Source organism: Montipora foliosa, chromosome 4 (genome assembly GCF_036669935.1).
Source record: "Montipora foliosa isolate CH-2021 chromosome 4, ASM3666993v2, whole genome shotgun sequence".
In the NCBI taxonomy this organism is placed as follows: domain Eukaryota; kingdom Metazoa; phylum Cnidaria; class Anthozoa; order Scleractinia; family Acroporidae; genus Montipora; species Montipora foliosa.
In genome coordinates, this window is record NC_090872.1 from 47,177,743 (window position 1) to 47,201,335 (window position 23,593).

General features: G+C 39.5%; 1 protein-coding gene across 5 annotated transcripts in view; it reads left to right on the forward strand.

Annotated features, from left to right (window-relative positions):
• LOC138000867 (receptor-type tyrosine-protein phosphatase F-like) overlaps positions 1-23,593 on the forward strand; it is an 87,603-nt gene that overhangs the window by 28,117 nt on the left and 35,893 nt on the right. For all 5 annotated transcript variants that reach the window (XM_068847538.1, XM_068847539.1, XM_068847541.1 and 2 more), the window contains 5 exons: positions 143-454; positions 1,767-2,078; positions 4,609-4,920; positions 6,236-6,547; positions 9,027-9,308. In XM_068847538.1, coding sequence (XP_068703639.1) covers positions 143-454; positions 1,767-2,078; positions 4,609-4,920; positions 6,236-6,547; positions 9,027-9,308 — 1,530 coding nt within the window. The remainder of the gene's footprint in view (positions 1-142; positions 455-1,766; positions 2,079-4,608; positions 4,921-6,235; positions 6,548-9,026; positions 9,309-23,593) is intronic.

The window sequence follows — 23,593 nt, forward strand, 5'->3', positions numbered from 1 at the left end:
ATTTAAAAGAACTCAAGTGTCATAACGAAGTGAAGTGCAAAATAGGAAAATTGATGAACTGCAAAGTGCATGTACGTTAAGAAAAAGTATGTGTAAAAAGATGATTTTTGGTCACCTTTTTTTGTTTGTGTTTTATAAATAGTTCCCAGCTCTGATCCAGTCATTGTGAAAGGGCAAGATGGAACAAAAGCAGAGGATGCTCACACGATTAGAGTTGTCTGGGAGAAAATACCAGAAAAGGACCAAAATGGCATTATTACTGGCTACACAGTGTTTTACAATGAGACAGGTCAATCTCAATATTTCAGTAAGAATGCAACTGCAAGTCAAACGAGTGCTTCAATTGGTGGACTGAAACCTTTCACCAAGTACTGTATTAAAGTAGCAGGCTATACCAAAGTTGGAAGGTCACCATTAACAGACCCATGTTATGAAGTGGAAACACTGCAAAAAGGTATGTAAACATGTACATTGAGACTGTCATTCCACAGAAGTGTGCATTAGCCTGTACTTGACACCTCACTTAGAAAACTGGCTACTAAGCATTAGAAATGTTTCAGAAGCAGGCTAATGCAAAAGTAATAAGTAATGTTACAAAATTAATTATTTCTGTGAAAATGTACCTTTCTATAACATATGTTTAGAGCTGATTTTTTGAAAAGTGGATTTCCATTTTAATGGCACGCCATGTGTAATGTCTGTTCCTTGTACACAAACAACAGCTAATTTCGTACATATTGCTAATGTTTTAGATGTCATGTGTCAACCAGAATATGCTTGTTTAACTCAAATTATTTGTGCATTGGTTCCAAGATTTTTCTAGCGTACCATAAAAAGTGAAAGGGTAAAAATCGCACTGTTTGATTTGCCAAATTAGGTGTGTTTTCGACCTAATTCACAGAAAGCACTGAGATGGCTTCAGATTAAGTCATACCACAAACCCCACAAAATCCAGTTCATCGCTGTCTGTTTTCCAATCACAGCAGATTGGATAATTAGCCCCTCTTTTTTTCTTGGCTGCTGTATGCATGAGCTTCCCTTGTGTGTAACCTGAATTATTACCCTTTGCTCCATTGTTTGGGAGACCAATCCCTCTTACTCCAGATTTTTCTTAAGGACGGTGCCTACATTGTACTATTGGTATTGCGCATACATTCTGCGCATCTCGAGATACTCGGGTTTCCTATTGGTGATCCTTACGAATACAGTGATATTTTTGCACAGTTTAAAACTATCCGGAGAAAGTAAATCTTACATGTAGTAAGTACTCTTGGTATCCAAAAGGAAAATTGGAGGTACATGTAACCATGCATTTTTCAGAGATAACTAATCTTCAATTTGAGAATGAACGCCATGCATTGCTTTGTATTTTAAAGCTTTTTACAAATATTATTCGTGAATTATCTTTAAAAATGCATGGTAACCCCCAATTTTCTTTTTGGATTTCAATAACGCTTGTTAAGATTTAATCATAAACCGGGGCAAAAATACCTTTGAATTAGTAGGCACCCTCCTTACAAGGAAGTCCCTCAGGTGACTCTTATTGTCTTAGCCATGACAATAAAAATGGCACCTGTGGAGTCCACGACGTTTAATGAAATAATGTGCATGAAATTACTGAAACATTTAAAAGAACTCAAGTTTCATAACAAAGTGAAGTGCAAAATAGGAAAATTGATGAACTGCAAAGTGCATGTACTTTAAGAAAAAGTATGTGTAAAAAGATGATTTTTGGTCACCTTTTTTTGTTTGTGTTTTATAAATAGTTCCCAGCTCTGATCCAGTCATTGTGAAAGGGCAAGATGGAACAAAAGCAGAGGATGCTCACACGATTAGAGTTGTCTGGGAGAAAATACCAGAAAAGGACCAAAATGGCATTATTACTGGCTACACAGTGTTTTACAATGAGACAGGTCAATCTCAATATTTCAGTAAGAATGCAACTGCAAGTCAAACGAGTGCTTCAATTGGTGGACTGAAACCTTTCACCAAGTACTGTATTAAAGTAGCAGGCTATACCAAGGTTGGAAGGTCACCATTAACGGACCCATGTTATGAAGTGGAAACACTGCAAAAAGGTATGTAAACATGTACATTGAGACTGTCATTCCACAGAAGTGTGCATTAGCCTGTACTTGACACCTCACTTAGAAAACTGGCTACTAAGCATTAGAAATCTTTCAGAAGCAGGCTAATGCAAAAGTAATAAGTAATGTTACAAAATTAATTATTTCTGTGAAAATGTACCTTTCTATAACATATGTTTAGAGCTGATTTTTTGAAAAGTGGATTTCCATTTTAATGGCACGCCATGTGTAATGTCTGTTCCTTGTACACAAACAACAGCTAATTTCGTACATATTGCTAATGTTTTAGATGTCATGTGTCAACCAGAATATGCTTGTTTAACTCAAATTATTTGTACATTGGTTCCAAGATTTTTCTAGCGTACCATAAAAAGTGAAAGGGTGAAAATCGCACTGTTTGATTTGCCAAATTAGGTGTGTTTTCGACCTAATTCACAGAAAGCACTGAGATGGCTTCAGATTAAGTCGTACCACAAACCCCACAAAATCCAGTTCATCGCTGTCTGTTTTCCAATCACAGCAGATTGGATAATTAGCCCCTCTTTTTTTCTTGGCTGCTGTATGCATGAGCTTCCCTTGTGTGTAACCTGAATTATTACCCTTTGCTCCATTGTTTGGGAGACCAATCCCTCTTACTCCAGATTTTTCTTAAGGACAGTGCCTACATTCAGGGTTCTTGCTAAGTTTTTGCACAGGAGGTAAAAAACAAAAAATAGCAGGAAACTTTGTTACCTACCCCTCTCGCCGGGGGTGTGGGGGCCACGTAGGCCTCCGGTGGGGTGCAGGGGCCAAAGCCCCCGGGAGCTCCTGGGTTTTCAGTGATTCAAACACTCTTTTGACGTCTCGAGGCACCCTTTTTCGTGAACCAATGACGTAATGTTATAGTCTAAGTCATCGTTTTTATTGATTAAATCAGTTATAGTAATAGTACTCTTTTGATAAAATTTTGTAATCAATGGAGATAATTGATGCCAATAAACAAACTTAAATTATTCAGTTTAATTAATAAGTTATTTCATATGATCATTTCTTTTTTAATTTTTAAATCAAGTTACTATATTCCAACAGCATTCTAGTCTGAGAATCTTATTCCTGAATATTGTCAAAGAAAATGTATCTCATGTATCTCTAAGCGTAACATAATCATTTTTCGGTGGTTACTTACAGATTGCATGACTGTGGGTCTCAAATATTGGGCTACACTTATCCCTATTTTTTCTTTTACTATGTTACTTTTCTTCAACAAATTTACTAGAAACTGCTTTGAAATAATTCTAAGCTTTAACTGCAACAGGGAAAATACAAGTGCTCAAAACTCAGGATTCAGAAGACACTGCACGGGCAAGCGAGCTCAAGTCTTGACTTGACGTTCGTATCGATCGCTGTCGCATGCCAGCGGCTGCTAAATTAATTTAATACTCAGCAAAAAGAACGCAGGTTATGCTATTTCATTGATTTCACTCACCACCGCTTTTCTGACGCTTTGGTTGAAAACCAAATTCTGAAAAAACCTTTCTGTTGTTTTCCACGCGTGGATGCCATGTTATAAACGTTCAAAACTGGTTATGGGGGGTTTTCCCTGGACGCGAGAGGAATGGAAAGGAAACATGGCGGGCATCGTTTCAAGGGATGAGTTGGCAAAAACAAGCTGGATTGCTTCAACAAATGGCATATTTTCGAAGCGATAACATGAGCCAGATATCTTCACTGGATTGGTTGGAAGGGGAAAGCAATATTTTCCCATAAACGCAATGTGATTTCCACTTTGAACAGACGTAAAATTTGTTGGATAATTTCGGTAAATAATTCAGTGAAACAGCCGGTAACATTTACTTCAACAGCCGGTAAAAATAACCGGTTACCGGCTCTTAACAAGAACCCTGACATTGTACTATTGTTATTGCGCATACATTCTGCGCATCTCGAGATACTTGGGTTTCCTATTGGTGATCCTTACCAATACAGTGATATTTTTGCGCAGTTTAAAACTATCCGGAGAAAGTAGATCTTACATGTAGTAAGTACTCTTGGTATCCAAAAGGAAAATTGGAGGTACATGTAACCATGCATTTTTCAGAGATAACTAATCTTCAATTTGAGAATGAACGCCATGCATTGCTTTGTATTTTAAAGCTTTTTACAAATATTATTCGTGAATTATCTTTAAAAATGCATGGTTACGCCCAATTTTCTTTTTGGATTTCAATAACGCTTGTTAAGATTTAATCATAAACCGGGGCAAAAATACCTTTGAATTAGTAAGCACCGTCCTTACAAGGAAGTCCCTCAGGTGACTCTTATTGTCTTAGCCATGACAATGAAAATGGCACCTGTGGAGTCCACGACGTTTAATGAAATAATGTGCATGAAATTACTGAAATATTTAAAAGAACTCAAGTGTCATAACAAAGTGAAGTTTAAAATAGGAAAATATATGAACTGCAAAGTGCATGTACTTTAAGAAAAAGTATGTGTAAAAAGATGATTTTTGGTCACCTTTTTTTGTTTGTTTTATAAATAGTTCCCAGCTCTGATCCAGTCATTGTGAAAGGGCAAGATGGAACAAAAGCAGAGGATGCTCACACGATTAGAGTTGTCTGGGAGAAAATACCAGAAAAGGACCAAAATGGCATTATTACTGGCTACACAGTGTTTTACAATGAGACAGGTCAATCTCAATATTTCAGTAAGAATGCAACTGCAAGTCAAACGAGTGCTTCAATTGGTGGACTGAAACCTTTCACCAAGTACTGCATTAGAGTAGCAGGCTATACCAAGGTTGGAAGGTCACCATTAACGGACCCATGTTATGAAGTGGAAACACTGCAAAAAGGTATGTAAACATGTACATTGAGACTGTCATTCCACAGAAGTGTGCATTAGCCTGTACTTGACACCTCACTTAGAAAACTGGCTACTAAGCATTAGAAATCTTTCAGAAGCAGGCTAATGCAAAAGTAATAAGTAATGTTACAAAATTAATTAACTCTGTGAAAATGTACCTTTCTATAACATATGTTTAGAGCTGTTTTTTTGAAAAGTGGATTTCCATTTTAATGGCACGCCATGTGTAATGTCTGTTCCTTGTACACGAACATCAGCTAATTTCGTACATATTGCTAACGTTTTAGATGTCATGTGTCAACCAGAATATACATGTAATTGTTTAACTCAAATTATTTGTACATTGGTTCCAAGATTTTTCTAGCGTACCATAAAAAGTGAAAGGGTGAAAATCGCACTGTTTGATTTGCCAAATTAGATGTGTTTTCAACCTAATTCACAGAAAGCACTGAGATGGCTTCAGATTAAGTCATACCACAAACCCCACAAAATCCAGTTCATCGCTGTCTGTTTTCAAATCACAGCAGATTGGATAATTAGCCCCTCTTTTTTTCTTGGCTGCTGTATGCATGAGCTTCCCTTGTGTGTAACCTGAATTATAAGCCTTTGCTCCATTGTTTGGGAGACCAATCCCTCTTACTCCAGATTTTTCTTAAGGATGGTGCCTACATTGTACTATTGTTATTGCGCATACATTCTGCGCATCTCGAGATACTCGGGTTTCCTATTGGTGATCCTTACCAATACAGTGATATTTTTGCGCAGTTTAAAACTACCCGGAGAAAGTAGATCTTACATGTAGTAAGTACTCTTGGTATCCAAAAGGAAATTTAAATTGGGGGTAACCATGCATTTTTGGGAGATAACTAATCTTCAATTTGAGAAAGAACGCCATGCATTGCTTTGTATTTTAAAGCTTTTTACAAATATTATTCATCAATTATCTTTGAAAATGCATGGTTACGCCCAATTTTCTTTTTGGATTTCAATAACGCTTGTTAAGATTTAATCATAAACCGGGGCAAAAATACCTTTGAATTAGTAAGCACCGTCCTTACAAGGAAGTCCCTCAGGTGACTCTTATTGTCTTAGCCATGACAATGAAAATGGCACCTGTGGAGTCCACGACGTTTAATGAAATAATGTGCATGAAATTACTGAAATATTTAAAAGAACTCAAGTGTCATAACAAAGTGAAGTTTAAAATAGGAAAATATATGAACTGCAAAGTGCATGTACTTTAAGAAAAAGTATGTGTAAAAAGATGATTTTTGGTCACCTTTTTTTGTTTGTTTTATAAATAGTTCCCAGCTCTGATCCAGTCATTGTGAAAGGGCAAGATGGAACAAAAGCAGAGGATGCTCACACGATTAGAGTTGTCTGGGAGAAAATACCAGAAAAGGACCAAAATGGCATTATTACTGGCTACACAGTGTTTTACAATGAGACAGGTCAATCTCAATATTTCAGTAAGAATGCAACTGCAAGTCAAACGAGTGCTTCAATTGGTGGACTGAAACCTTTCACCAAGTACTGCATTAGAGTAGCAGGCTATACCAAGGTTGGAAGGTCACCATTAACGGACCCATGTTATGAAGTGGAAACACTGCAAAAAGGTATGTAAACATGTACATTGAGACTGTCATTCCACATAAGTGTGCATTAGCCTGTACTTGACACCTCACTTAGAAAACTGGCTACTAATCATTAGAAATCTTTCTGAAAAAGCAAAAGTAATAAGTAATGTTACAAAATTAATTATCTCTGTTAAAATGTACCTTTCTATAACGTATGTTTAGAGCTGATTTTTTGGAAAGTGGATTTCCATTTTAATGGCACGCCATGTGTAATGTCTGTTCCTTGTACACGAACAACAGCTAATTTCATACATGTTGGGAACGTTTTAGATGTCATGTGTCAACCAGAATATACTTGTTTAACTCAAATTATTTGTACATTGGTTCCAAGATTTTTCTAGCGTACCATAAAAAGTGAAAGGGTAAAAATCGCACTGTTTGATTTGCCAAATTAGGTGTGTTTTCAACCTAATTCACAGAAAGCACTGAGATGGCTTCAGATTAAGTCATACCACAAACCCCACAAAATCCAGTTCATCGCTGTCTGTTTTCCAATCACAGCAGATTGGATAATTAAACCTTTTTTTTTTTCCGAAACACCATATAAAATGCAAAAGATGTACGCCTTCCCGTCATGCCAATATACTAAGTTACTGTGTGGCAGCAATACAATGAAAGCCAACTCAGATCCTGGACAAAAATGTCTAGAAACACGTTTAACAATGAGTGCAAAAATCGCTTCAATTTAAGGTTTACCTTTTATTTTGTTATAAGTTCCCTTATTGCCCCCCTTTTCCCTTCTCCCGTAAGCAATGTTGAAACAAACTGCAGTTATGTTTGTGCCAATGACAGTCCTGTACTTTAAATGCACCAAAAAATAGCACTAACTCTCTGAAAGGATAAGAGTACAACATTCAGATGTGTCACATTTTACAGTAAAACCAATTACCCTGATGTTGTCATGTTACCTTTTTGAATTTATAATTGCCCTGTATTGCTTTCGGGTTTTTTTTAATTGATGAAGATGGTTAGAATTGTTTATACACCGGTACATTGAGTTGTTGGGGTGAATGTCATACAGTGTATATGGTGGATGACCACATGCTATTCATGGTCTTATATTAAACCATGCAGGGCATTGTCCAACTTTTCAGAGTGAAGTGCTAACAGAAGTCAATGAATTTGCCAAGCGCCATTGAAACAAACCATGGGGTACAAAAAATTCTCGATTACAGATATTGCTGTCATGTCTTATGTTTTTCCCACCTGGCAAGCAAAAAGACCACTGCCCACTTAAGGGTCAATATTATTGCAGCACTGAATACAGTCATAATTAATCTTAGCTCACCAAAATATTAATGATTACTGGTACATGTAGTTATTTAGTTCTTTATCTCCATGAAATATAATCTTAACTTATTGAAAATTTATACATGTAGTTGCTCCTGGCGTGGAATTTTTAACCTTTGGCTTTTTTCTGCACTGTGATTACAGTGCAGCCATTTGCTAATTCTTGCATGCATTATCATTGGTCACAGTCGTTTGTTCGTTGGTGTAACCCTGTTCTGAGTATGGTTTGCTCAGTGACACTTTCTTTGATGTGATATTAGTCCCATGTTCGCACGGAAAAGTCAGCCGCAACCACGACATGAAATGGTACATGTAGGAGGGTTCACGGTGTTTTGAGTACTTGCTTTTCTCTTAACTCTCTTTGTCTCTTCCTGCTGCCTTCTGTTGTTCCTAAAAACTACTGTTTTTTAATGAATAGTCCTTTTTCAAGGATTTGTTTCTGCAGCTTCCATCTGCCAAATGGCTGTGTCGTTTTTGGTCCTCTTCAAGGTACTGTAGCCTTGAGCTGGTCTTTGTAGTGTATTTTTGGGGCACCTCGTGGTCTTTTTCCAGATGCAAGTTGAGAACAGGATTTGTTTGGGAAGGTGGGAGTCTGAAATTCGAGCAAGATGTCCAGCCCATCTTAGTCTATGTCGAGTAATGATGGCTTCTAGGCTCTCCACATCTGCTCGACTGAGGACTTCATTGTTAGTAATTCGGTGTTGCCACTTGATTCACAGAATTTGACGAATCATTTAAGTTTTCAGATGTCTCTTCCATAAAGGACCCATGTTTGACAGGCATACAGTAAGGTAGAGAAGACTACAGCGTGGTAGACCATGAGTTTGGTTTTTAGGGTCAGGATTACTGAAGACTCTCTTAAATAGTTTTCCGTACGAAGCAGGGCGGCCTTGATCCGATTATTGATGTCTTTTTCAGTGGTGGCGTTTGAGGTCTAATTATTTTCCATGTACTTTCAGATTCTTCAGGTGCACAGTGGTAGGGGTGTAAAAGGCTTGTAATATTGACACAAGGCCACTAGCATACATTAAGGCATGATATTTTAATACGTTATGACATATTTGGAGTGAAATGTTGACAAGAGATATTCTTGCAATTATTATTGTAAAAGAGTAACAAATTTTCAAACCAACAGGATGACCGTATGTTTGTTATATGTATGTTCTAGGTCCTAGTCATCCACGGGATGTGATGCTCCAGGCCAATTCATCTACATCCATCCTTGTATCATGGAAGGAACCAGCTTTGCAAAATGGAGAAATAACCAATTACATGATATATTATAGACAACAAGATGACCAGGAAACAGAAGCTCAAGTCACGGGAAGTACTTTTCAGAGGCTATTGACTGGTTTGAGAAAATTTACCACCTATTACATCAAAGTGAGAGGGAAAACTACACAGCTGGGAAATGCCTCAAGACTACTGAATGCAACAACGTTTGAGGACCGTAAGTAGTCCTTGTAATTACGTAAATTGTAATACACTCAACAAAGGTACTCTGATTGGGCGAGCAGTTCAATTTTATGCCAAACAGTAATCTACATGCAAATGATTAAGAGCAGCAAAATCAAAACAGTTGAAGTGTCTTCATTTTTTTTGTCTTTGAGTTAACCACTGTAAGCGAGAATTGGTAGCTGATGATTCAAAAGTAGTAGTAGTAATAATAATAATAATAATAATAATAATAATAATAATAATATTATTATTATTATTATTATTATTATTATTATTATTATTATTATTATTATTATTATTATAACGAATACATTCTTACAAATGATTAATGACGTTGGCATTGACAAAAAGCAACCACACTACAAATGTATATAATCGAAACAATGATAAATCTAGCTATTAGAGCGACATATTTTATCTTTTGCCGTAGAAATAAAATTTGGGATAGCCCAGACTTAATAAAACTTTAATTTTTTTTAGTTGATTCATTTGTATATATACATGTGCAAGTATGTCACTCAATTTCAAGTACCGGTAGCTGGTTGTTAATATACTATACATGTACATGTATGCAAAAAGATTTACAACTGTATTTAAAGACAAATAAGGTTTCCATTATTATTTAGTTACGTAATTTCTTTAGCGTTTAAGTTATAAAAATATTGTAGAGCGCTTTACAATCATGTAAGAAAATAAGCAAAAATAATTATACAAAAATGTTTAAATGCCATTTTGTACTCTAAATATGCATCGATACTAATTTTTGAAAATTAGAGATAAATAGAAAACTACTGACAGTAGTTAAAAATATACATGCTTCTTGCAAGAAAAAATCTTCCAGAATTTTTTTAGGGGGTATTTTAAAGTGACGAAAATGTTCAAAGATATCTTGAAACGTCTTTGACCTGGACTGAAATGATGCTCCAGTTCCACACTCGTGGATAGCGAGTGGAGGTTTCTTGCAGCACAAGCAAAGGGGCATCTTGTTCTTTGCCGTTCTTAGAGTAGTTGATTGGGACTGGGGCATAGCAGCCTTAAGTCTTGAATTGTAACAGCTCACTCAGGTAAGGTGAAGCCATTCCCTCAAGAGCTTTGTACACTAGATAAGCGAACTTGTAGTGGAAACGAAAACGAACCAGCAGCTAGTGGAAATACATCAGAGTCGGCGTTGTGTAAGTCCACAGTCATTGTAGTCGATCAAACTGGCATTGTGGAATACCAAACAGTAATAAGTTGCAGTGGTCGAGATGAGAGGTGACGAACGCGTAAATCAGAGTCTTCGTTGATTCTCAGACAAGAACTTCCTTATTTTCCATGCAACGAACGCCTTGATGCAAACCTTCTTGATGTGTACAACTGTACATTCAGAGACAGAACTATCAAACGATGCTCCAAGGTTGCTGGGAGAGTTACCTGATTTGAGGTTGGATGCACCAATACGTATACCGTTGACAGCATAATTAGCGATGAGTTGAACCCTATTCCTCTATTTGAGATGCGTCTTATAACCGAGTATTTTGATGAGATTTTCCGCAGTTTGTGACATAAATGCCATCAAGTTTGAAAGTTAAAGGTGCACCTTTAATATAGCCGAGTGCGCTGTGTATCCGAAAAACTGAAGTATGCGATGATTGATTGCAGGCGAGTAAAGCCTGGAGTAAAGCCATCCTGCAGCCAATTGTACAACCTTGGCATGTGGGCTTTCTTAACCTGATTGCTGATTCCTTGAGGGTTGTCCAATACACCGAAACTGAGTCCGATGGACGAAGGCCATGGGCAACCAGACTCACCGGAAGTCAGTTCGCGAGAGACTTAGTACATATACAGCAAAGTATAGTTGAGGAAGTGGTGAAAAAGTGTGCAAGCGGACTCCATCGGATCCGATGGAGACGGGTTGCCGTGGCAAGAATCCATCAGACTACCGCGAGTCAGTTCGCGAGAGACTTAGTAAATATACAGCAAAGTATAGTTGAGGAGGGGGTGGAAAATGTCGGCAAACGGACTCCATCGGATCCGATGGAGACGGGTTGCCGTGGCAAGAATCCATCGGACTACCGCGAGTCAGTTCGCGAGAGACTTAGTAAATATACAGCAAAGTATGGTTGAGGAGGGGGTGGAAAATGTCGGCAAACGGACTTCATCGGATCCGATGGAGACGGGTTGCCGTGGCAAGAATCCATCGGACTACCGCGAGTCAGTTCGCGAGAGACTTAATAAATATACAGCAAAGTATGGTTGAGGAGGGGGTGGAAAATGTCGGCAAACGGACTTCATCGGATCCGATGGAGACGGGTTGCCGTGGCAAGAATCCATCGGACTACCGCGAGTCAGTTCGCGAGAGACTTAATAAATATACAGCAAAGTATGGTTGAGGAGGGGGTGGAAAATGTCGGCAAACGGACTTCATCGGATCCGATGGAGACGGGTTGCCGTGGCAAGAATCCATCGGACTACCGCGAGTCAGTTCGCGAGAGACTTAATAAATATACAGCAAAGTATGGTTGAGGAGGGGGTGGAAAATGTCGGCAAACGGACTCCATCGGATCCGATGGAGACGGGTTGCCGTGGCAAGAATCCATCGGACTACCGCGAGTCAGTTCGCGAGAGACTTAGTAAATATACAGCAAAGTATAGTTGAGGAGGGGGTGGAAAATGTCGGCAAACGGACTCCATCGGATCCGATGGAGACGGGTTGCCATGGCAAGAATCCATCGGACTGCCGCGAGTCAGTTCGCGAGAGACTTAGTAAATATACAGCAAAGTATAGTTGAGGAGGCGATGGGAGATGTCGGCAAACGGACTCCATCGGATCAATACCCTGCCACCTCGAAGTTACCCTAAATTGCGTGGATACGCTGATACGGAGATACGCACTGGAGACACCGAGCTTAGTGGATACGCAGTATTTCTCCTTCCCGAGGCACCAAACTAAAAGAGCCAAGGACATTGATGTATATGCAAAGTATAGTTGAGGAGACGATCGATACAATCATACATGTACTTTATTATTCAGGTGATTCAACCGAGTAGATTTTTGGCGAGTAATTGTGTGACCGAGTGAAAAGAAAACGTTCCGTTTATGAAATATCCTAATTTTACTTCCAAAGGTTGACCATGGCTCACTTATGTACAGAAATGCACGCGATGACAAAAATAGCAGATTTGGAGAACGAGCTCCACGATTGACACAAGTTGGCAAAATTAGCGATTTTGGCGGTATTTTGCCAATTTCGTCAAATTGGTTCATCCATTGGTATTGACACCACTTCGGTGAGCATTGGCGGTTTTGGCGCCTTTTGCGAATTTGACAAAATCGGCAATTATAGCGATATTTCAAAAGTGCAAGCGCTCGTTTCAGTGATTAGGCCTAAGCACTATTGTAAAATTTTAGCTTTCATTTTACGGTTTGAAGAAAGCAGTCGTTTACTGATTACGCCTAAGCGCTCCTTTCAGTGATTAGGCCTAAGCACCCTCGTAAATTTTAGCTTTCATTTTGTGGTTCGATTAACTACACCTATCACGAGATCGTCTTGCCCTTGAACAATTTCCATTCATCGACTACGGGATTGCGAACCGCGGTGGCTGCTCTTTATACTGCTTGCCCTTTAATAATTTTCAGCCATCAGCGTCACAAATTATTGCTGATTTTGGAATTCAAGCACGCTTTCAACAGACCTGTTTAATTTCCTGTTTCACCCAGTTATTTCCGGTCCAACTGTTAAAATGACATGAGGATTTGAAAAGGCTTTTCAGCTTTGTTTTCCCTCTCATCTAACACACTTGGTGGCTTCCGCTTCTCCACTTTTCATACAGAAATAATTTCTTCAGAGAAAAGTGGAGTGAAAATCACAAATTGTGCAAATAAATTACAAGAGAAAAAAAAACCTATCGGTGAACTGCAATTCCCTGCCACCTCGAAGCTTTACCCTAAATTGCGTGGATACGCTGATACGGAGATACGCACTGGAGACACCGAGCTTAGTGGATACGCCAGGGCCACCCAACGAGAATATAGTTCAAAACCACTTAAACATAGCATTGTTAAACTTATTTTAGTATTTAAACGGTAGATATAGGCATATTATCATCCCCCAAAAAATTTTCATCTGTTCGGATTTCCTAGCTAAAAGTCTAGTGATCCGAAAATTATAGGGATCAAAACGTACCTTTTCGAAAATTTTAGCCAGAAAAAAGGCTCCCGAAAATTCTAGGTGACCTTTTTAGGGTAAAAATCCGTTAAAAATGAGCAATTACACCATTTTTCAGATGTTCGAAAATCCTAGGAGAGGCAGGAAAGCAAGAAATTTTACAACAAATGTTCCGAAAATTATAAATCTCAAATCGTCTTCCAAACCAGAGTTAGTACTACTAACTCTTGGCGATTTTGGCGATTTTGACAAAATCGGCAATTTTGGCGATATTTTGCCAATTTCGCCAAATTAGTTCATCCATTGGTATTGGCACCACTTCGGTGAGCATTGGCGGTTTTGGCGCCTTTTGCGAATTTGACAAAATCGGCAATTATAGCGATATTTCAAAAGTGCAAGCGCTCGTTTCAGTGATTAGGCCTAAGGACTATTGTAAAATTTTAGCTTTCATTTTACGGTTCGAAGAAAGCAGCCGTTTACTGATTACGCCTAAGCGCTGCTTTCAGTGATTAGGCCTAAGCACTCTCTGCTTTGTGCTTTACCTTGTTGGCGATTGTGGCAAAATTGTCATTTTCGCCATAGTTGCCAAATTCGCCAACATTTTCTCTTTTTTGGCCATTTTTGGTTGTTGCGTGCACTTCTGGACATATCTCCGATGGCTTCGGTGGTTCATTGACATTGCAAGCGCACACCGAGCCGGACGTTCGGCAAACAAGTTCTTGTTGGGGTAGTAATAATTTTTTGGGTTTGTTAAACATCCTTCAATGTTGTTTTTACTTACTTATTTTCATAAATAAATAACGTGTCAGTTATTCCGAATTAATAACAATTTCAATTAGAATATCAAATGGAAGTTTTAATCCAGGGAAAGGCGTTCAGATTATCTTTGTCTTCTACACTGATTTGACTGAACAGCTAATAATTTATTGTTGTCGGAGATTGTGTGAAAAGTGTAGTTGACCGAACCGCAAAATGAAAGCTAAACTTTTGCGAGAGTGCTTACTGGGGCCTAATAACTGAAAGGAGCGCTTAGGCTTAATCAGTTAACGAGTGCTTTCTTCTTCACATAATCTCGGGAAAAGTGTAGTTAACCGAACCGCAAAGTGAAAGCTAAAGAGCGATACCTGGTTTAGTCAAGTTTTTATGTCCATTTTTAATTCGTTTTGGAAAACGGGGGAACGTTTTAGCTCACTTAAGGTGCTTGGATACGGTCGAGGTATAACGTGGTTACATGGTATTCATGGGGATTTGTTTTTGTTTAAATGAGTGCTTAGTATTTAAACTAGTGAATGGTAATCAGTGAAATCAACCAAGCCTAGTGTGCAGTTTAGACGTTCTGGAACTCACTTAGAGAGTCTGGCTATTTTAGAACTCTAGACATTCTAGAGCCCACAGAGGGTAACATATAACAATTGAGAATTCTAGAACTTAGAACTCTAGAAATCGGAACTCTAGAACTGCGAATTTTGACTTTAATCAGAACTTTAGAAGTTTGCACATACGACCATTTTACTAGTGCGGTTCTAGAATGATATAGAACTTTCTATAGAGCTCTTCAAACTAGAGCAGTTCTAGAATGCTATAGAACTTTCTAATGTCATAACCTTGACCATTCTATATTTCACATATAATCAATATAGAGCTCTTTTAACTAGAACAGTTCCAGAATGCTATAGAAGTTTCTAATGTCTTATGGAATTAATCACAATTTCAATTAGAGAAACAAATGAAAGTTTTTATCCAGGGAAAGGCTCTCGTTCACGTAGAGTATCTTTGTCTTCGTCACTGAAATCAGTGGATTTGACTGAAAAGCTAATAATTTATTGTTGTCGGAGATTGGATGACAAGAATTTCTGTCGCAATCGGAAATTCAACGACCTGGATTTGTGAAAATCTTGTTCAGCTTCATGCTTTAAAGAACGAGGTATAGTGTGGAGTGCACTATTTCGTGATGTTAACTTTCGCCTCATGTCTTAAAGAACGAGTAATGTTACATGTGTAGCGCGCTTGTATCGCCTCATGGCTTTAAGAACGACGTATATTTCACGTGTAGCGTGTGCTTGTTTCGCGTCATGGCTGAGAGATATTTTCTGTCACGCGCGAACTGACTTCCGAGAGTCCGATTGACTCTTGCCAGGAAGAGCTGTCTCCATCGGATCCGATCGAGTCTGTTTGCCAACTTTTTCAACTCCTCTCGCTCCTGTTAACCCTCACTTCCGGTACCATTGATCAAGCGCCATGCACCCAATTCCGGTTCCGGTCGCGATCGGACTCAATCCGCCTGCGAGTGAAGACAACCCGACTCAGGTCGAGTGTATTGGACATGTATGGATTCCTTCAAAAAGTTGTTACGTCTTCTGTGACTCGGTTGTTGGAGTCTTTTCAGTCTTACCCTGGTTCCAGTGGCAGTCCCTGTCAATCAGTTCCTTCTTACCACTACCCTGATTTCAAGTTTGCTGAAGTGTCGGATGCTTATGTGAGATCTCAACTGTGCGTTTTAAAACCTGGTAAAGCAGTTGGCCTTGACAACATTCCAGCCCGCCTTTTGGTTGATTTAGTGGACATTGTTGCCAAACCCCTTGACTGCAATTATTAACATCTCTTGTCCAAAAAAGATATGGCTGATTATATGGACAACTATCGACCTATCTCTATTTTGCCTGCAGTTTCTAAGGTGCTAGAAAGAGCTGTGCATCATCAATTATATGCTTACCTTCAGTGACACAAGGTTCTTAGCCCTTATGAATGCGGTTTCTGAAAGTGCCACTCCATGGAGTGGGCTGCTACAGTATGTGCCTCGCGAATACAATCCGAAGGAACATTGACCAAGGCCGGTTTACTGGTGTTGGTTTGATCAACCTGCGAAAAGTGTTTGATACCGTCAACCATGAAGTGCTGCTGAACAAGCTGCGGGGACTTGGAGTGGTGGATGGTGAACATGAGTGGTTTACAAACTATCTACAGAACCGCACTCAAATTGCTGAATTTCAGGGTGTATCCAGTGCTGCTGAACTTGTGTGTGTTGGTGTACCACGGAGGTCAATTTTAGGACCGCTGTTATTTATCCGCCAAATGAACGATCTTCCTAGTGCGGTGGTGAAGTGCAGTGTTCTCCTGTTCACCGACGATACCGTCGTATTTTTCACAGCTCTTGAAGTATCCTTTATCCTGGGGTCAATTCTGCAATAAAAACGTTGAACATGTAGTTTTTACTTGTGTAAATTATGCGTGTTAGTCAGGCTGTTAAGAGAAGGAATTGGAATTGTGCATTTTATGATAAAAGAATCAAAGTCTGCATGTTTGTCAGCCTTCATGAAGGTAACAATTTTGGATATATTTTGGATATAGAGGCATGGCCAAAAAGTCATGTAACGGTAATTAACGGCTCTTACTAAAAAATGCTGAGGCCAGCATTTTCTGGTGTTCACTTTTTCAAGTAGTTTCCTGTCAAATGTAGAGAAAATTTGAGATGAGCTACAGATCTATTCAGAAATGTGTTATTTTGATCCAGAAACCAGAAAAATTTCATATTCATATTACACTTCCATTATTTTTATTATTAGTAAAACTTTGTAAATAGCATTAAATTTTAGAGAAGCTCACATGAAAATTGTTTCAAGGAGTAGACAGGCCAAATGGCATTATGTGATGTGTTTTTGAAATTTTCATTGCTTTTGAAGAGTTAGTTCTAAGAAGCCTTAGGACTTCGCCTTTGATGGCGCCTTTCCTCGTGCCTGAAGGGTGGCAGGAGTTGAAGTACGTGTGTTGGAAAGTGTGTGCACATATCAAGAATAGAGTGCTTTTTGAATCTGTCGTCCTTATCTACATATATGTATCCAAGAATGTTATTTCAGTATCTGAAATCTCAGCTGTGAATTTTATTGTAGGATGATAGCGACAGTGTATTTACTAACATGTTTGTGTTTTAGCAATAGGATGAAGTAAGTGATCAAGAAATGATGAGATTTGTTCAGCAGGGCCTTCTCAGCCTGATATCATAGATCTCCCGTTCGGGTTAGGTTTGTTTGTGAATCTTTGTTAGAGTGTAGAAAACATAGATTCGTGGCAGGTTTGGTGTCAGGGATAACCATTTCTTAGTCATGTGGTTAGAGTGGTGCCCGTGATGGAGAGAATTGATGAGTTCGTTGGCTTTTCGATACTGTTTCTAATGCCATGAGTAATAAAGTGGATTATAGTTTTCTTTCTCGTCTACGAGAATCTGACCCTCTCGTGTTACATTACCCATGGCATTAGAAACCTCTCAAAAAGCCAAAGAACTCATCAGTGCTCTCCATCACGGAGACCACATTGATGACATGACTAAGAAATGGTTATCCCTGACACCAAACCCACCACACATTCCTGTTTTCTACACTCTAACAAAGGCTCACAAACCTAACCCGGTCGGGAGACTATCAGATCAGGCTGCGAGAGCCCTAATGAACGAATCCGAGGTATTTGAATTTCCTATCTTGACTAATAGGAGTCCAATAGTAGTCATAGTCCAATAGGCAAGACGGCAACTATTTCGCATGCGTTCCCGTAGTTTAGACAAGATTCCCCCAACAACTGAAGCTCTAAAGCAACATATCCTCCGAGCATCGTATCAAGGTAGCCATGTTTGGAGTCAAGTACACCTAGCACTTCCATAGCCTCCAAGTCCTGCTGAATGGGATGGGAGTGGAAGGGTCAATGAAATTTTTGTGGCTAACACTTCCACAAGCCTAGCAAAGCTGCTATGAGCTCATTTGTTGTTCCTGCAAGGAAGCCTGCAGAGGGTTGAGCAAGTGCTCAAAAGCAAACCTTCAGTGCATGGCCCTGTGCGCTTGTGATCAAAGCCATGTTTGTAGCCTCTTTTGTGGAATGCATCGTTCTCAAAGTATATAAGGTGTTTACTAACCAACAAAATGATGCAAAAGATCCCGTTAACTGGTCAGACTGGTAGTGAGACCGCGGAAGTTGAGGAGGTCCACAGAGTTGTTTAGCAAAAGCCGCGTGAACAGGAGCTTGAGCCAACGAACAAAAAGCCAGGGCCATCAGGACCTTACAGGAGAACCTCTGGCAAGAATGTCAGCGGAAAAAAAGCAGTAGCAGATTCAATAGAGGACGATATATTACGCCTAAGAAAGAGGAAGTTAGAGCTAGAATGCTCCAAACTAGAACTGGAGATCAAAAGGCTTTAAAAGGGTATGGACGCCCAGTCCAACTCCGAAAACTCAGATTAAAGGCTTGTGTTCTTTTCTTATCGTCTTTCGTTCAAGTTAAAGAACACGCCTCGTCTGAAATTTGCATAGCAGTATAAATTGAGGCATGACACCTTGTAATAGATTGGCAATCAGCATGGAACACGAAATAAACAAATATATTGTAAATGCATCTAAATTACAATTGACGAACTTTGTATCGGTACATACATGTAGTACTACTCAGTAAAAATGTTCAAACGGTCATGTACTCGATTTCGTTCTTCTCTTTTCTACGAAGGTATAAGAAATACTGTAGTAGTTGCTGTCTTCAGCCCTCTTGCGCCTTTCCATGCTCCCTAAACTCTCCGTCATCTTCAATGTGAAGATCGTCGTTATCTAGGAGATCAGCGCCATCGTTGTTAAATTGTATGCAGATTTTGTGAAGTATAACTGTGCATTGGACAAGTTCAGCCGCCTTTGTCATGCTTCTGACCCTTATTCCTGTTTGGAGATAGTAAAATCTCGTTTTGATCACATCGTACACTCTAAGTTTCTTTTGGTTTTATGTTGGCCCACTGCTGCAAGTAAATACTCGAATGCTTCGACATAGAGACGATATGTCTCCCGAAAATCACGTGAATTTTCAATGTCAAACAACCGTCTTTCAAAATTTCTAGGCTGTTGAATAACTCGGTTTTTCAACAGTTCTTCTTCAATCGACGAGAATATATCCAAATCTCGAAATACGCTTCCTATAAGTCGTGTGTTAAGCACAAATTGGACGTTTGTAAAGATACAAGTCGGACTCCTGTAAAACTTTCATTAAATTGTGCACGTACCAAATTTTACAGTTGTAGTGCTACACCTGTAATTACAAGTCGGAGTCTTGAAAAATGACTTGTAACAATGTTTAGTGAACTCCGTTTTGTATGCACATGTAAAAACAAAGGTTCAACTTGTAAACTGCGAGTGTAACTTTCTTATTGAATAGACCCCAGGCTACCTTAGGGAAGGAGCTTCAAGCCATTGAGTGTTGGCTTCATGCAAAATAGTTCATTTATTAACATAACTAAGACTGAGGCAAAGCTGTTTGGAACTTCCGCAGAAACTTGCTAAGATAAATCAGTTCTCAGTCACTATCAGTGGGTCCGCCATAAATCACATTACTGAGTTTAAATATTTGAGTGTTATCTTTGACAAACACCTCAGCTGGGACAAACATTATAAAGCTATTGTTTCTAAGGCTGGTAGGCGGGTCGACATGCTAGGTCGTGTGTGCCGTTTATCACTTCTCATAGAGCTAATGCCATTTATCTTTCAATGATTAGACTGATATTGGAGATATGGTGCTTGGGTCTAGGCGTTTTGCGGGGAAGTTAACGCCCACGTCGCCAGTGGAGGGTAGATGCCCAGGAAGCCTGGGGGCTGCAACCGCAGTCACATCCCCAAGGCGCTAGAACACCCGACTGGCCTGCCCAACCCGCAACCAAGCCACGAGCCCCCCGCGCCAGGCCCCCCTAAGGCACCCGTCACACTTGAGCCAGATAGCTCAGTGGAATAATAATAATAATAATAATAACACACACAAAAAAAAAAAGAGCACAAAAAAAAAAGAAAGAAAGGGGGGGAGAGGGAGGGAACGCCGAGAACCACTAAACTCCTAAACCGACTCACAACGCCACGCCAACAAACACGCTGCAAGCACATTGGACAACGCATGCACTACGCAGGAATACCGCTGAACCATGTCAGCCCCAGGGCCCCCCCAACCTAAAGAGTGCTGCAAACGCTACAAAAACGCATAACAACGCTGACAAACGCCTGCAAAACACTACTGACCGGACTAGCTCCCGGTCGTGAACCATGTAACTATAACAAACGCTACAGAACGCACCAAAACGCTGAACAACGCTACCAGACGGCCAAGACACTAACAACCGCCTGCAAAACACTACTGACCAGACTAGCTCCTAGTCGTTAACTATGTTAAATTTTATTTAACTATATTAAACAGCGGAACTTTACAAGCTCTGCAGGAACGCGTGGGGAGAATGGTAATAAAGGCATCTAGTAGTGACACTGCAATGAAAGCTTTAGAATGGCCAAGTCTAAGGTCCAGGCGTGATGGCCATATCCTTAAGCTTGTGAGCAAAAGAATAGACAGTCGGTATCATCAATATTTTAATAACTAATTTGTATATAATAAGTACATTTTTACCCGCTCAGCCTGGCAGAGCGATCTTTTGCATCTGCCTGCAATAATAACGGAAAAAGCCAGGAGATCATTTTATTATCATGGAAGTACAGTTTTTGATAATCATTGCAAATATTCATAACTTAACTAAATTGTAATGTAGATTTCTTTATTACCATGTAATTGTACGTTTCTATATTCATGCTTTTCTTTTATATATATCTTATTTTTGTGTATTCTATAGTCGAGGTAATAACCTCGGGGTTGCTATTGATATAACAGAGATGCTTTGTAAGCTCCCTGAATGGACTACCCTGAGTACTTACCTATATATTTTTAATTTTAAATAAACGAGTCTATCTAGCTATCTTTGATCTTGATTTCCGATATGACTCAAACTCTGCCAGGTGCTACTACTGTAGGCTTAAGTTCTTGGAATAGATGCTTGAATCAAATTTGTAAGAGCCAGCCTTGAGTAGACAGTATTCATACCATCTTTTCCAGTTAGTATTAACGTTTTAAAAATTAACAATATTAAAACTATGGGCATACATAATAGTTATGCAGGCTGCTTGTTATGCACTAAAGCATGTTCACGTGATTCGATCATTAGGCTTTACTCAGAGTGAACAAAAATTGGATAGTGAAATTGTTTGTTTGTTTTCTCTTTCTTTCTTTTACTCTGGTTTTGTAATCTGCATTCTATTATTGTTATCATCATTGCTGGCATGAAGCAGTTTTACGAATGTTACTTAAAGGAACTTTATTTAAGTGTCTAGTCGTTCTAGCGCTGAAGCACTAATTGGGGACACTGTAAATTGAAATTAACAATTAACGCAAATCAAGTCAAATGTTGGTTATTGAGGAGAGGGGAAACCGGAGTACCCTGGGAAAACCTCTCGGTGCAGAGTAGAGAACCAACAAACTCAACCCGCATACTTTTGCTGTAGTTCTTAGGCTTTATCTAGGACTTATACTTGTGCTGTAGTTCTTAGGCTTTATCTAGGACTGCCGTCCCTACGTAGGACAAGTCATCTTCTAGCACTCTCCTGTAAAGTCTCACTGTTTAAAGTGGAGCAACCTTTGTGTCTACTTCCAAAAATCTGTGTGAGACCAGGTGATGTTGCTCCCAGAGCGCACAACAACAACAACAACAACAGGGATGACCTTCATTGGAACTTTCCCCATTGTCCTCATCATCATCAACACCATCATCACCACCACAAAAAAAATAGAGTTTTCCAATACCATGCTTAAAAACGACAACGGCTGGTACCTTTTGCCTCTACTCTGAAGCCTTCGTGTCCCTTTTCAGGATCTTAGTACTTTTCCTATCCTACTCTGAAGCTCCCTACATTAATAGGGAACTTAAGCAACAACGACGGCGACGGCACCGAGAAGGTCATCTCAAAATATAAATTCGCGTCATTGTAATCACTTTGTAAACGTGTCAACCCTTTTAATATGACATTGTTCGGAACGGCGCTTAATTTAAGTGAGAAAGTGAAACTTTAGCGTCAAGTGCTGACGTTCTCCTTAAAACCTCAAATTTGACTATGTCACGTTGTTGTTTTGCTGACGACGGCAAAGAAATGGACAAAAGTGAAAAACGCACGTGCAAGGCGTGCAAAGCTATTGTTTGTGCCACTAAATATGCAAATTTGTGACGTTCTCGTTGCCGTCGCCGTTGTCGTTGCTTAAGTTTCCTACTAGTACCTTCGGACGCCGTCTTAGGCACTATTAGGGCTCCCTACTGTTTTTAACAAGAAACTTGCTGGGGCGGTTCGCACTTATCCCTGCCTTTGTGACAAATCGCCAGAAATAAAATTCTCAGTCCGCTGGTTGCAGTTGGCAAAAACAATAGCTTTGCACGCCCTACACGTGCATTTTTCACTTTTGTGCATTTCTTTGCCGCCGTCAGCAAAACAACGTGAAACAGCCAAATTTGAGGTTTTACGAAGAACGTCAGCACTTGAGGATAAATTTTCTTTTTCTCTCCTAAATTAAGTGCCGTTCCGAGGAGGGTCACTTTTGAGGAACTACCACACTCTTGTCATATTAAAAGGGTTGAAATAGTCACGAAGGGATTCAAGTAACGCGAATTTATACAGCTGTTTTTGAGAAAGGTTGTCCAAAAGAAACATAAAAGCCTACGCGACAATGCCGAAAAATTATGGTAAGCTGTCAGTTTGAGACGGCAATGCTATCGAAAACGTCACCTAGAAATACGTGCTCATCTTTTGTTACTGACATTGAGATGTGAGAGAGCTTCAAAATTCATTCAAATGATCCAGGCCATGAATTAGTAACAAAGGGTTAGAATTCACAGAGAAAGCAAGATTCTGACGACTTTAACCTTACTTATTTTATGTGATGTTTCGCAGAGATTGTTTAAAAAATGTTCCAAAATTCGTGGTGCACGTGCAGAACCATCGTTTTTGCTGATGAACCCTTTTGTTTTTGGTAGCTTGATGGCGGGAGAGAGCTTCAAAGTGTGTGCGTACTGCCACTTCATTAATGCTATATCCTAAGATCTCTTTGACCCAAATAGTTCGCCATCGTAGGTCTTCACTGTACGGTCGTGGCATCTTCGATTCTGGACGTTCACTGCATATTGAATACTGTCCCATACTATCTTTCGGCATTGTCGCGAACGCATTTAGGGCCGATTTACACGGTACGATAATTTGTCGCGTGCAACAAGCTCACGACAGGCCTACGACATGTTACGATTGTCGCAGCGTTTTAA